Raw genomic sequence first — 16,070 nt, forward strand, 5'->3', positions numbered from 1 at the left:
ACCAGGCTCTTAACTGTAGTGTGCATTTGACATTTTGAAATATATAAATAACATTTTATAACTTTAAAAAATATATATATTATTTTGCATGTATCCAAATTAAAAAATATATTTCATATTATTTCAAACACAGCACAATTCTAAATATTTTATATATAAAAAGCAACAAAAAAAATCTATAAAAATGTACTTTGTATGGGTTTTCCTAATGCATTGCATCATGTGCCCAGGCTAAAAGCTTGACAGATAGCCCAAGTGTGCTTCAAAGCAGTGAATCACATAGCGTTCTTGAATTCTGTTGCTGTCCCTCAGAGCGCTGACCGAGGGGCCATACCCTTCATGTTGTCTTGTTTACGTGGCATTGTTTCCTTTACTTTAGCCCTGAGGACAAAGATAACCTGTTAAATTCCTTTGAGTGCATCGTGATAGAAGAGATCATATAGTATGTAGGACATGTCTCATCTGTAGACGTCCATCACTTGCATGAACTCTTACTACTTAAAATAGGACAAGTGACAAGTGTTGAAGTTGCCATACTTTCTTCATCCAGTGTTAATTAACCCCCTCCTTCCTGACTCCTCCTTTATTTAACACGTCTGTTGGAGCCACTGCTTCATCTTGAGAAACAACAGGCACTTGTCACATCTCTCCTACCCTTTGAGTAGTACTGTAGTGGACAGTTCCCTTGTCTGAAATGTGTTTGCTAGCTTTATTTCTATTTGCAACCATTAGAAAAGGTAAGTCGACATCATGTTATCTACAGATTTTATTTGATTGTATTTTTATTTTTTTCATGTATGTTAAGGGCTTGTTTGGACCTGTATTAATAATTTCTGCTATAAGTTATTGTTACTTCAAGTTTTGAGAGAATGACCTGCATAATTGTGGATTTCATTGCAGACATTTTATTTAGATATTAATGCTCATAACTACAGTAACCAGCACACCTAATCTTAACAAATGACAATTTATGTAGTGGTCTGCTAATGCCTGAAAAAAAATGGTTTTAGCTTTGTAAAGTGCACGTAGTTTATACCACTAGTGACAATGACAATTTAGTTTTAAAATAACACAATGTGGCAGATGTTTAATTTGCACATTTTCTTTATTCTATTTCGAGAATAATGGATTCAAAGCGACACACAAGATTTTGAGAGATGGGAGAGCTTCATTCCTCATCATGTCCTTTCTGTTCAAAGGAGAAAAGAAGACAAAGATGTAAGATTAATTTATAGCCCATAAATATAATTGTTTAAAATTTTATTTTATTTTATTTGCACAGTAGGAAAATGGAGTTTCCATTAGCTCTGCTTATTCAAAAGGCTTTTCAAAGTAACATCATGTTATTTTCCTCTTGAAAGTTATGAAATATTTTGTGGGTAGGTTTCCACAGTCAAATAGTTAAATTTTCGTTTGCTGTACCGTTAATGTTACTGACAGAATGCACCACACCTGCCAATTCATTTAACATTAGTATGAAAACAACAAATACTTACCTTAGATCCTGTATCACGGCTCTTGGCTCTCAGCTTGTTGACCTGAGATTCAGCAATATCAGCCCTCTCCTCTGCCTCATCCAGCTCATGCTGTATCTTACGGAACTTGCCCAAATTGGAATTGGCCTGTTCTTCCTGTAAAAACATGAATATATTTTCTCAAGCAATCCCATGCCAAGAAAATAAGTCACATTTTTGGTCACGCTTCTGATTAGGGTCCAATTCTCACTATTACTAACTATTAACTACGACTTTAGCCTCAATACACTCTTAATTACTGCTTATTAATAGTTAGTAAGGTAGTTGTTAAGTTTAGGTATTAGGTAGGATTAAGGGATATAGAATATGGTCATGCAAAATAATTGTTAATAAGCAACTAGTTAATAGTGAGAACTGGACTTAAACTAAATTGTTACCACATTTTAATTTCATCACAATCCAAGTTTATTCATCACAAGAACAGAAAATCATGGCAATCAACCTTATTCATTAATTTGGGATATTTTGAGTCTCCAGATTATTTAAAATTGTGTGCAACTAATTTCAAACAAAGGTTGTTAAAGTAAATTTTGTTTATTCTCCTGCCATTTTATTTGTTTTTAACCCTTAAGTTGTTCGGTTCATTTTGACGCGGAGAGGATTTTCTTTTTCCCAAAAATGTCAGTTAATGTTATCGCCTTGGACTAAAACTAACTGAATTCGCTCACACTGGGTATAACTACTTCCCAATTTATTTATTTTGCATAACTTTTGTACTTTGTTGGGATTTTTTCCCATTTTGTTACACTTGAGGTTTTCCCGGTCAAAAATGACCGGCCTAAAAAAAAAAGCTTATAAATATCTTGTTATGCTATATTATCACCAAGTATTGGATTCAATCTTGTTTTCTTTCAATTAGGACAGGTTTTGTAATCCTTTTTGGAACTGATTGATCATAGGCCTCATTGATCTGACCTTATGCACCTCAGTTTTGAAGTGAAAAAGGCAATATTTGTGGATAATTTTGTCAATATAAAAAAAATAATGAAATTGCACTGTTTATCACATTAGTGTGCTTTAATGTTTAACCAGGAAGTTTGTTGAAATGCTTTTATCTTGTACAAAATGGCACAAGTCAAACTTGTGTAGTTCCCAGTCAAATATGAAATATGATGTTCATCATTTTCACATATGATCATGTGTGCAGGCCTCGTTGATCTGAGGATAAAGTTAATCTCTGTTAAAAAGAAAGATTGTAATACGTAAAATTGTTTGTTTGCGTTCATAAACCTGTGTGTGTGTGTGTGGTAGCTTGAGTGTAGTTCCGAGGCCTTTATCTTTGCGATCAATCAGTTTAAAAAATAAATACAAAACCTGTCCTAATTGAAAGAAAACAAGTTGACAAATAGATTGAACCCAATCTTTATTATTTGGTGATAATATTACATAACAAGGGATTTTCAAGCAATTTTTAAAAGGCCGGTCATTTTTGACCGGGGAACACCAAAGGTGTTTCAACACAGCTCAAGAGTAAAGCATGATTATATGCATACGTTTTTACTGAAATGATCTTAAACATACCGCCTCCTTAGCAGTTCTTTTGTAGGATTTGACTTTCAGCTGGAGTTTGTCCACCAGATCCTGAAGACGTGCCAGATTCTTACGGTCCTCCTCAGTCTGCATATAAAGTCAGGGTTGGGGAGTAACGGAATACATGTAACGGCGGTAATATATACGTTTATATATATTTTTTTGTGCCAAAGAAAGTGACCTGGTAGGTGAGCTCCTTGATGCGTCTCTCATATTTATGAACACCTTTCACAGACTCGCTGGCCTTTCTCTGTTCAAGCTCCACCTCATTTTCCAGCTCTCTCACCTAGAAAAATCCAAAACTATTTTAAACACACCAATCTAAAGCTCTGAATACAAATATTCATGAATAGCAACAAACATACAGATATGGAAAGATGCATTAAGGACAAAGTTTCAGAAACTTACCCTGGCCTCCAGTTTCTGGACCTGCTTCTTGCCACCCTTCATGGCGATCTGCTCAGCCTCATCCAGACGGTGCTGCAGGTCCTTGATGGTCTGCTCCATGTTCTTCTTCATGCGCTCCAGATGAGCACTGGTGTCCTGCTCCTTCTTCAGCTCCTCTGCCATCATGGCAGCATCAGTGATGGCCTTCTTGGCTTTTTCCTCAGCATTCCTGCACTCCTGCACTGCCTCCTCAACCTCAGTCTGAAGCTGAGTGTTATCTCCCTCCAGCTTCTTCTTCTGATTCAGCAGGCTGGTGTTCTGAACATAGATAATATTGACATTCATGTAGTCTCTAGTTGATATTGATACTAAGAATGGGTTTAAAGGTTTTATTTGTCTAATACAGATGTGTCATACCTGAGAATGCAGGAGCTGAACTCTCTCACTGACATCCAGCAGTTCCTGCTCCGCCAGTTTTCTTCCTCTCTCAGTTTGTTCCAGCATGGATCTCAGCTCATCCAATTTGAAATTTCAGTGTTATCTCAGTCCTATCACAAGTTCAGATGGGTTGAAGGTTAATGAGTGACAGATGAAATGATTCCTTGCTTCACTGGCACAGGATCATCTCCTCATTTGTCCTTGGGTATAAAGATAACCCTGTCAAATTCCTGGAAAGTGACGCCCATTGATTGAGAATCAGTGGTTGGGCTACAGACAGTAGCACATCCATTTATGAAACGTTTCACTGAAAGATAACTATAAATAAGGGAAGAGTGATGGACCACTTTGTTTTATTGCAGCGGTGAAATGAAAGCAGTGATGGCCTTACTGTGATATTCTGTGCATGCGTCCACTGTCACAAGACAAGTGGGACAAATGGGGTGTCGTCTTTCTGTCGGGTCAAACATTTGTTTTCCCGCCCAGCACCGGTTTAGGTCTAGTTCACTTGCTGATCATTTACTACTGACATTATGACGATTATAGAAATTAAAAACATTTGAAATCACTTCAATTAGGGAAGTGTTTGTATAAAGGCTATTATTATAACTCATGCCAACAGACAAAGTCATCCAATGTGGCAAGTTGTGACCATAAGCTACTATTAGATGTCCTGCCAAGTGAAGACAACTAAGCAGCAAAGGTCACACGTTAACAAGGTTCAAGTGTTCATTGTGCATGCCTTCATAACGTCTACAGTCACACCCTGAGAGCCTGGTGAAATCTCCAGGCAAGAATCTCATAAGGGCGATTAGTCAATTGATCGGCAGTATTTACAGTAAGAGAGGGGACGAAAGCGGCCAGCTGTCTGAGAACCAAAGGCAAAATTTTATAGACATTATGACAAGCTATTCCTATCACCATGACCATGACTTCAGTAAACAAGGATTTTATGACTGAAATCATTTGAAACCTTTAAAGCCTGACATATGGAATAATGCGGTGTTTGTTGATTATCATATTTAGCACATAAGGCTTTTATGGCTCATATTGTACGATATGGTGAGAATATGGAGCTCATCCTCAAGGTTTTTTGCTCCTCAAGCAATTTAATGTTGATGTTTATATGCACAAAGACGAGATGAAATTCTGATGCTTGTAATGTAAAACAGTGAGATCTTTATAGACTGCTGTCATAAAATCATCTAAATATCAGTCGTCACTATATCAGCCAATAGTGTCTTAGTAAGATGATATTTAAATGCTAACTTTTATGATCTAAGCTCTAGTTTTAAAACATATAATGCAATGTAATATGAACAAATAAACCTTCCTCAAAAGCCTGATGATCATATCTGATACATTTGAAAATGACGTATGGATAATCTAATAAATGCAAGTTGCTTCAGTTCTTGAAATATTACTAACAATATGAAAGTTATTCCCTCAGCAAAAAGACAAGTTTTTACACTTTTACAATTATACTAAAAACCTTTTACTTGCTTAAAGTATGTTGATATTTTAGAGGCCTTAAAAAATTGCTTATCAAAGATCCGCTGTAGAATCAGGAACTGCAGTTCGGAGTGAATTTCTAGTATAAAATGAGCTACAAATACTGAAGAGCCAAAAATACGGACACCAGCTAAATATTGATGTACCAGAGGTGCGTGTCTGTCTAAACCACCGATGTCTGTGTGTAGATCTTCAGTTTTAATCACTTGACAAACAAATGATTTTCCATGATTTTATTTGTAACTATATTGGTTAAAGATGTGTTAATAATTACAGCATTGTTTAGTAATTGTTGCGCAATCATCAGACTTATTACTATTATCCTTTATTATTCAAGTAGTAATTATCATAATTAAATTATTACTAACAATTCAGAACTATTAAGTGCATTTAAAAAAAAATCGAACACAGAGGCGTGCACGAGGAAAAGCTACATAACTTGTGTTTCCAATGTGCCTTATTTTATAATACGATGCAATAGGCAAAGACAAAAGGCAAACTACAGAGCCAGACATTAGACATAAATAAATCCAGACAGTGTCAACATTCAAATGAGCTCTCCATCCCTCTGCGGTCGTACTCTTCAGCCTCAATCTTCAAGGTGAGGAACAGAGAAATATGGGACATTGTGAGCAATCAGCCTAATAAAGGAATATTCCAGGTTAAATACAACTTAAGATTCAAATTACTCCAATTAAAAGCAGAAATATTAACACAGATTATTCAGTAAAAATGTTATTTTTTAACTTGTGAAATTCGATAAATCATCTGCGACTAAAATTAGCATCTGGTTATTCGACGGGTCAAAATAATAAAATCTGGGAAACAACAGACAGCGAGTCCCAGCTGCTGCACATAGAGCTCAAGTTGTATCCCTGTAATATTCCTTTAACTACTAGTGACGTGTAGCATACAATAAGTGTCATGTCCAATCAGAGTGCACATAAAACAATCCTCAGTGTTTCTCATCCAAAACACAGTCCTTCATCGATCCTCTGGGATCACCATTCTTAGCAGCAACATGTTCAAGAATTAAGAGAACCAATTCCATTCTGAAGTGAGAACATAAGCCTAGTTTCAAAGGGATAAATAGATTTCAGAACGAGCACTGTGATTTTCAGCCCTTGTCTCTGTGAAGTTAAATACGGTCTAATATTGTTATCAAGTCACTGGATGCTACATGGGTCAGACTTCAGTGTTGAATTAGAGCATACGTCCTCGACTTATGGTTTATGCCATTGTGCGCTGAAAAGATGGAGCATTTGTGAACCGTGCAGTTCCCTCACACTTTATGATGGACGACTCCACCGGTGGGTGTTAGGAATGACTACAAATACATGGTTAAGAGGTCGCGACTCCAGGGACAATCCCCTGTATATGCGCTTGGAGAGTAAAGGCTAGGTCTCTGGGTTGGGAGTAGCGAGAAGAGGAACGTTATCCCTCCTCCGTCGCACCAGCGGAGGACGCCGGTACTGTTCTCCGTCCACTAGCGTCTGTGGAAGGGGTTTGCGTTTGCTCTCCGGGAGAAGCAGGATTGAGAGAACCGCTAACAGGGCCAGAGAAGAGTAGACCACATGGTGCAGAAAGTAGCCGTAGTGATTACGCAGATCCATGAGAGGAGAACTGAGGCGACCCACACATCCCAGCGCCATGACGGCTCCCACTCCACTTCCTCTGCGGACACAATGCAACGTCAAAATCATTACATTCACAGTTTCTAGGAAATCTTTGGTCTAAATGGAAATGTTTCCCAACAAGTGATCAACTTTGGTTGAAGAAAAGTAGAAGCCCCAATGTTTCTGATGGAACTTATGCCATTGGCTTCTTCTAGTACTGATGCTGCCTTCATGTGAAATTGCAATTATCGTAAATATGAGTTTCCTAGTCAGAAATTGGACGAGTGGCCACGCAAGTCATATATACGACTGGGAAACTCTGAGATAACTTATTAACTAATACCCGAGTGGCTAAAATTTATTTGTTTTTCCCACAACCTCTACATTGTTTTATCTTGCCTTTACACACGTGTAAAATAAAAATATATATACAATAGTGTGGGTAATGTTTATGGTTGTGAATGAATGTAACATTACATTTTATTAAAAATTCATTGGATATTAACCAAATATCTTCTATATATGTTATGGCTTTAATAAAAATAAATAAACCTGGTGTCCTCCATGATTCCTATTCATTCTGACAACAAAGCACTTGACCTCGATAAACTCATGATTGTGCATGAGTGGGGTCTTTGAGTTCCTCATAATACTGAGCAGATCACAATATAGTGCTCCCGACATTACAATTAAATATTCAAATATCAATTACAGCCATATATTTATTTATGCATTTGGCCAATGCTTTTTTTGCAATGCATTCAGGGTTTACATTTTATTCATACATTCCCTGGGAATCAAACCCATGACCTTGCCATTGCCTTGCTTTAAAGCTAATAAGTGAACAACTGGTGCAAATCTTCCCTCAGTTTCATCCCAGGAGAAACACTCTTGGCGGGAAGCCAGAACAACATGGTACAGATGCATAAATTACATCCCTAACTGGCTCTCTTGTGCCTGAGTGTGAGCGTGCTGTTTTTCTTTAGCATTTGATTGTCCACACCTGCATTCTGCTGCTTCAGGAGCTAAAATAAGCGAGGTGTGCTAGTAACCAGCCCTGTGGGACTGGCGTGTTTACCTGATGACGGTGGGCATGACTTCAGCGGTGAACAGAATGGAGAGAGAAGCGGCCGCTTGGGACGAGAACAGGCCCATGATGGAGAACACGGTCATGGCCGACTCGCTCAGATCTGCAGGGACATTCATCTGAACGTCAAACATTGAGACACAAAATACCTCAAAGAAATCAATAATTTCCAGAAAATTCTGTGTGCAAATCTCACAAAACATCCAGATCATATTTCACTCACAAATATATAAATACTCCATAAAAGACTATTGCATTGTGATATTTTCAACAATTACATGCATTTACAATTAACATTAAAGCACATTTTCCACATTAAGAAAATGTGTAAAAGAATAACTAATTGGACTATAAAAAAAACAAGTTTACTATTTAAACAAGTGCAATTATAAGTATGCACCCCTGTAGTATTTGTTGTTTTAAATGTATGCAGAATATTATATATATTTATTTTATTATATTTTAATTCACTGTCCAGACAGGATGATGTTATTAATGTATTACAGTAATGAAATATTTATTCATTTACAATATGAAGTGATAAGATTTTGAGGGACAATGTGCTTACATGCAGTATGCATTTTTCTTTATTATAAAAAATCAATAAATAATTAAATATTAATTCCTTTCTTTATTGTTTTGAATTGAAATGAAATTTTACCCACAAATACCAAGTAAGATGCTGTCATTAGTATGTGTGCATGGTGCCAGGAAAGCGACCCGTGGACACTTACAGTCCATGAGTCCGAGCAGGATTAGGGAAGCCAGTCCGGTCAAGGTCATGGCTAGAAGAAGAATTCCACGACGACCAAACCTGTCCACGGTTGCCCAGAGCAGCAGCCAGGCTCCGCCCCCGGCACACACAGACAGCAGGTACGTCCAATAGAAGCTGGGGGTGATTCCTCTGACGTCACCTCTGAAGGAGCTGTAGCAGTGACTGATGCCATGAGAGATGAACCTGGAGACAATGCAACAAAACAAGGCAGCAAAAAAAAATTTAACATTAAAGAAATGAGCAGCAAATCAGCATATCAGAATTATTTCTGAAGGAACATGTGACACTGAAGACTGGAGTAATGATGCTGAAAGTTCACAAATTTTGGCCCGCAATTTATTTCTGTGTTGTCAGTCAAGTTCTTCAACACCAAACTCATCCAACTACATCTTTATGGACTGAAGTATTCAGATTTCCTTCACTGGAAGAGCCGTGAAAGGAAGCCGTGCCCCACACCAACAAACTTTACAGTTGGCACAAACCCAGACTCGTCTATTAGACTGCCGGAACAATTCAACACTCCACACTCACCTCTCCAGCCAACACTTGCTATTGTACTTGGTGATGTGAAGCTTGCATGCATCAGCTCAGCCATGGAAACCCACTCCGCGAAGCTCCCGCCGCACAGTTTTTGTGCTGATATTAATGCCAGTGGAAGTTTTACACACTCAGCACTCGTGACCGGTTCGCTCTGTGACTTTACATGGTCTTCCGCTTTGTGGCTGAGTTTCTGCTTTTCCTAAACACTTCCACTTTCCTATAAAACCACTTACTGTGAAATATCTAGCTGGGATGAATCACAGTGCCATGCTTGAATCCACTGAGCTCTTCAGAACGACCAATGTCTTTCCCAAATGCTTGATTTTATACACCTGTGGCAATGGGTCTGATTGAAACCCCTCATTTCAAGAATTAAGAGGTGTGTACCAATACTTTTGGTGTATAAGTACTCGCTAAATGTTTGTTCTATATCTACACTGTTGCTTTCTGAAGGAAACACGTTTAGTTTTTTTCTTGTCAAAAATGATAATCAGCTGAAAATGAGCTATTTTGTTATTCTGTAAGAGCAGTCTGCCTCCAACTTCCAAAAGTTGTTCATTTTTGCACATTAAGCAAGTAAAAACAGTAGGAATCACTTACGATGTGAATCCCAGCACACACAGGTTTTTCCAGATGTTTCTGCTGTGCAGCAGCTCTGGGAAGGACAGATGAGGACGTCCCGGAGATGAGGACGACTCTGTGTCCATCTCTGCATCAGACACAATAACACACTCTCATTCTGCATTCTTGTTCATTGAAAACTAAACTACTATTAGACGAAAACATCCAGCAGAAACTGACGCTGTTTGCGTTTCAAAATGAACATTTCCCAGCGTCAACCAGACAAAGATATGTTTAAACTAACCCGTGAAACTGTCGTCATCTCTCTGCCGCTCGCTCCGTTCGCTGAAGGAATTCATGTCTCCCGTCCTCTCGGAAAGCAGAAGCCAGCGAGGCGATTCGGGAAACACTCCCGGGATCCTGAGGACAAACAAACTGATCTTTAAATGCCAGCAGAAAGAGCAGCTTCACAGTAATACCAGCATTTGCTCTACAAACAGCACAGGGAGAAACGACACTGTGCCACTAGCGGGACGATCATCATCACTAATGCGCGCTGGCTGCACTTAAAGCTTTGATGCTTCACAGGGAATGTTAGATCAATATCTCTGAATGAGGCTGAAGGCGCAGTCGGTTTGCATTTAGGCTGATGAAGTGTTGAAAAGCTTTACTTCCTGTTCCCAGCAGCTCAAGTATGAGTGTGTCGATGCGGAGCCAGTTTGATAACATAAGAGATGATATCCACAGATCTGACGGCCTGTCCTGCAGGACCTGTTTATGTTTCAATACATGTCAAACATGTTTTTCATATCGCAGCTCATAGAACTTGTTTCAGGGATCAGCATTAAGCATCGCAGATGTTTTGTGAATTTTGCTGAGGTAAATACATCACCGAATTTTTAGTGAACATAAACAGATGAGAAATAAACCGTATGTGTAACAGTATATTGGATCCGTGCCGCTCTTAAAGTGACAGCAGTCTAATAAACCTGACGTCTCTATAATAACATTATTAAACAACAAAAGACTAAGGAAAATCACTCACTGCTTTTGACTGAATAACTTTGATAAGGATTAATCTATGTTCATTTATACAGTGAAGACTATGCAGTGCTATTTTACTTTTTAAATTAATTACATTTCTGTACCTGAACATTTTTAATTTTCACTGGTATCTAAAATGGTCACCGGCCATTGGTAGGTGTGGAAAAATAATAGTTTTAGACCACCGTATATATATACAGTTTTATATATTTATATATATATATATAACTGGTTTAAAAAAGGACCTAAAATTAGTAATAAAAGGAAGGACAGTGTTAAGGTTTTGTTGAAATTGCAAGAGTGACGTGGAAGTATAAGGTAGAATAGCTATGAAATTATAAACACATCATGTTTTGGCATCATTTCCTGGAAAAATGTTTTATGAGTCACCTAGCTGTCTTAAATGACCTTATAATAGATACCCGTCTCAAACTTTCTTATCAGTGCACCTTTAATAGTGACAAATATACAAAGCAAAACCACATGATACAAGCTGAAATCTGAACCATTTGCTAGAGCATAATTATTACAAAAGCTGATCGGTAGGTTGTATTCCTCATGGACTAACCCGTAGCACAGGAACAACGCCAGCGGAGCCGCTCCGGTTCCCAACAGGCCCCTCCAGGAGCCGCAGCCGAGGGCCACCGCCAGTAGCAGGAGCTCGCCCGCAAACGTGGTCAGACCGGACATCATCGTGGCCAGCAGCCGCAGGGAAGGGTCACAGAGCTCCAGACCTGGAACACAACGGAAACTGCTTAAAAGGTCATGACTAAGAGAATGCATTCAAGCGTTTCATATTCTGTTCTGGATATTAGTATCTGTAGTTTGAGTTCCCTCGCGATGCATCTTGATTGAACCCTCTGGTGCTGTTCGGTCCGAAAGTTTCGATCGTAAAACTTGGTAAAGGTTTTGGCACTTGCTATGTGAACACACAAAAACATTATGGACATGATTCGAAAAGGTTAAATGGTCCTGAAAAAAAAAAAAGCATTGGAAATTAATTTAATCAAGTGGAAATGTTTGGTACTGCGGCCTAACAAAATCCTTTCAGCCTCAAATTTGAAACACAACTTGTTCAGATTCATGGGTTTTTAATTTTCTCAGTTTTAGGGTAAAACATTTTTTGGAAAATATACATTGTATATCAAATATAAAAAAAGTATTTTTTATAATAACTAACTAAAATTTCTTTAACTTTTATTATTACACTTTTTCACTTCAGTAATCATCTGCCAAGTCCCATCTTTAAAAAGAGACCAAAGTTCAGTCTGTGCTCCAATGCATTACAGATTTTACAGCGGTTTAATTTGGAGATTTCATTTTCAGGTCAACATGCTCAAAAAGTAGTTAACAGGTAATAAATGGCTTATAACTATTCCAAAAATATAATTTAAAAAATATAATTTAGTAACATAAAATCCCCTATAAATTCTAAATATGACCTGAACTAAAATATAGTACATTAATTTAATTGAAATCAAATAGAAACATTTTGGTCATTTTTGACCGCCACACACGAGCATCTCCAGAATGTTCAGATATTTGTACATTTCTGCAGTGTAATATCATCAGGAACACACAGATATCAAACACAGCTCTGATGTTGATCACGCCTGTGCCGTGTGTTCGACTCACGTGTGACGTAGAGCGTGAGGTAGACGCCAGCGCTCGCAGCCGCGAGACAGAACCGCATGGAGATGAAGACCGGCGGCGAGGGCGAGACACACACCAGCACACCGAACACCACCGCCAGGGTCAGAGACACCAGCAGGGACTTGTGCCTGCCCAGCCTGAGCACAGAAACGGCACATTCAACACAGAAATCACAGAATAACATCACAACTAGGGGTGTGATGATCCCCTCATGTCACGATACGATATTATTGCGATACTCAAAGACATGGTAAAAGGTTAACACATTTTTTTACTGTTGATTAAAATGCTAAATTTGGTATTATATTGTGTGTGTAAATGAATATTCTTGGACTTGGACTTGAAACCCAAAGCACAGACAATAGAGACACCAGAATAACAATATTCATGATTCTGAAGCTGAAAATACTGATTATTGTAGATGAATATGCTTGTGCTGTCACTGACTAGATATATTTAAAATAATGTCGGAGACTTTTTACTGGCAACATCAGATATTTTGTATTATCAGGAGCCACAAATATTCCACCATTACATTATTATACAGGTGATACTGGAAAAATGAGAATATGGTGCAAAAGTTCATTTATTTCAGTAATTCAACTTAAAAGGTGAAACTAATATATTATATAGACTCATTACATGCAAAGTGAGATATTTCAAGCCTTGTTATAATTTTGATGATTATGGCTTACAGCTTATGAAAACCTTTTCACAATATTCTAATTTTGAATTTGGGGTTTTCATAATCTGTAAGTTATTATAATTATAACAAATAAAGGCTTGAAATATCTCACTTTGCATGTAATGAGTCTATATAATATATTAGTTTCACCTTTTAAGTTGAATTACTGAAATAAATGAACTTTTGCACCATATTGTCATTTGTCCAGTTACACCAGTATATTATATTACACATTATATACAGTAGTTTAATGTACTGACACTAAAACTCTGAAAAGTTGAATTATTTTCTCACACAGTAATTTTTATTTTGGGTGAACTATACACAATACATATTGTTGCATTTTTGTATTGTGATATATTGTGACACTGATCAGACGGTTCCTCACCGGTCAGACGCGTAACCCAAACCCAGACAGCCTGTGAGGGTTCCCAGAATGAAGCACACCTCCTCTACTGGAACCAGCCAGTACCGCAAACACACCAGATCCCACTGGACACAACAGGAAGTCAGGCCAGAACAGACAGGAAGTCAGTTAGCAGTAGCAGGGACATGCTAGTTAGCAAATAAAAAAGACTTCCTATTCATAAGGAAACAATAACGCGGTGATCTCCAAAGACGCACGACTTCATGTTTTCTTCTATGATAAAGCGGGAGACGTGACCAGGCTTTAGTTTCACTTCATGTTTGAGATTCAACTTCAATTCACATATATTTGTGTATAGCGCTTTTCACAATACACATCGTTTCAAAGCAGCTTTATGGAAAGTCCACATTAATATTTAGAGTGTTCTGTTATCAGAGGAAACTAAGTTATGTATTTCAGAAATCACAAATCACAGTTAGCTAAAAATATATTAAACAATTCAATAATTTATGCAAAAAAAAATGCATTTAAACAATGTAATAATTTAAGGCAGAAACAATGAGCTCATTGAAGTAATGAATACTTGTTCGTTAACAAATGATAACGGCAGAACTGTAAATATTATAATAATGTAAATATAACAAATGAATTCTTCAGATTCAGGATGTAAGCAGCGGCGGATTGAGTCAGATGTCATGTGACCAGACCAGCTGCACGATGATGTCACGACCACACAAGACATCATCAGCTGAACGTGACCGAACCAGTTCTTCAGCACACATGACTCGTCTTCAGGGTGGAGAACTTCAGCCCACACACACACACACACTAAACACAAAAGACTCCTTATGAACACATAGATTAGATTTAGATCTTTAGATTGTTCCCGGTTTTGCATCCTTGATTAAATCAAAATCCACGAACTTGAAACACCGGCCTGAGTGATAAAGAGTCTATATAAACCCACACCTGCTGTTCATCTGAACACACACGTGTAGTGAGAATCTGTCAAGCTTTCACTGGACGTGGAGTTTGACATGAGAAGACACGAAGCGTGAGATAAAACTGTGTGTTGAGAACACAATCTCAGTGAATCAATATTCACATATTTAAGGTAAAACAGGTTCTGATTGGCTGTGATTATGGAGCATGTTTTGCATCACACTTCTTCTGTGACATTCTACATGTTCATAAACTTTTTCTAATATAACAAAGTTCTTCAGATTATTCTGCAGTAGTGCCTGAGTTAACCATCTTGCCCGTTTATAGACATGATATCTTATGGTTAGTTCACACAAAAACTAAATAAAAGTTATCATTAACTAAAAGGAAAAATATTTAAAAAGTTGAGATAGCAACTACCTTAAAATAAGTTTATATTTTGATTTACTTCAGGTAATGTTTAAGATAACATTTCTTCAAAAATACTAAATACTAAAATGAATCACATTAAGGTTACACTGCTCTCTCCGCGGACGCTGCGTTTAAAGACCTAATAAAATATTTCAACTCAGATCAATATTTTGTGTCTATTATTTACTAATATGGCAATTATCCATGTAATAAGCGGAATAATGTACATCCAGTGTGTGTTATCTCAGAATAAACCCCTTCAGGTGTGTGTGTGTTATCTCAGAATAAACCCCTTCAGGTGTGTGTGTGTTATCTCAGAATAAACCCCTTCAGGTGTGTGTGTGTTATCTCAGAATAAACCCCTTCAGGTGTGTGTGTGTTATCTCAGAATAAACCCCCTTCAGGTGTGTGTGTGTGTGTTATCTCAGAATAAACCCCTTCAGGTGTGTGTGTGTTATCTCAGAATAAACCCCCTTCAGGTGTGTGTGTGTGTGTTATCTCAGAATAAACCCCTTCAGGTGTGTGTGTGTGTTATCTCAGAATAAACCCCCTTCAGGTGTGTGTGTTATCTCAGAATAAACCCCTTCAGGTGTGTGTGTGTGTGTGTTATCTCAGAATAAACCCCCTTCAGGTGTGTGTGTGTTATCTCAGAATAAACCCCTTCAGGTGTGTGTGTGTGTGTGTGTTCTCTCAGAATAAACCCCTTCAGGTGTATGTGTTCTCTCAGAATAAACCCCTTCAGGTGTGTGTGTGTGTGTGTGTGTGTTATCTCAGAATAAACCCCCTTCAGGTGTGTGTGTGTGTGTTATCTCAGAATAAACCCCTTCAGGTGTGTGTGTGTGTGTTATCTCAGAATAAACCCCTTCAGGTGTGTGTGTGTGTGTTATCTCAGAATAAACCCCCTTCAGGTGTGTGTGTGTGTGTTATCTCAGAATAAACCCCTTCAGGTGTGTGTGTGTGTTATCTCAGAATAAACCCCCTTCAGGT

The 16,070-nt window shown here is 37.9% G+C and overlaps 1 protein-coding gene across 2 annotated transcripts in view; it reads right to left on the bottom strand.

Annotated features, from left to right (window-relative positions):
- Positions 1–3,636: 3,636 nt before the first annotated feature.
- slc22a17 (solute carrier family 22 member 17) overlaps positions 3,637–16,070 on the bottom strand; it is a 16,879-nt gene continuing 4,445 nt past the window's right edge. Inside the window, exons 3-10 of one of the 2 annotated variants that reach the window (XR_013796340.1) lie at positions 13,752–13,855; positions 12,661–12,815; positions 11,594–11,759; positions 10,286–10,401; positions 10,021–10,129; positions 8,840–9,063; positions 3,870–8,208; positions 3,637–3,770 (exon numbers count right to left, since the gene is read on the bottom strand). Coding sequence is in view for 1 of the 2 variants with exons in the window: in XM_079602011.1 (XP_079458137.1) it covers positions 6,800–7,076; positions 8,097–8,208; positions 8,840–9,063; positions 10,021–10,129; positions 10,286–10,401; positions 11,594–11,759; positions 12,661–12,815; positions 13,752–13,855 (1,263 nt within the window). In the remaining variant the exon portion in view is untranslated. Of the gene's footprint in view, positions 3,771–3,869; positions 8,209–8,839; positions 9,064–10,020; positions 10,130–10,285; positions 10,402–11,593; positions 11,760–12,660; positions 12,816–13,751; positions 13,856–16,070 lie in introns of those variants that run through there. The other variant, XM_079602011.1, reaches the window with a different exon arrangement.

This window comes from Phoxinus phoxinus, assembly GCF_949152265.1.
Source record: "Phoxinus phoxinus genome assembly, chromosome: 24".
NCBI lineage: Eukaryota > Metazoa > Chordata > Actinopteri > Cypriniformes > Leuciscidae > Phoxinus > Phoxinus phoxinus.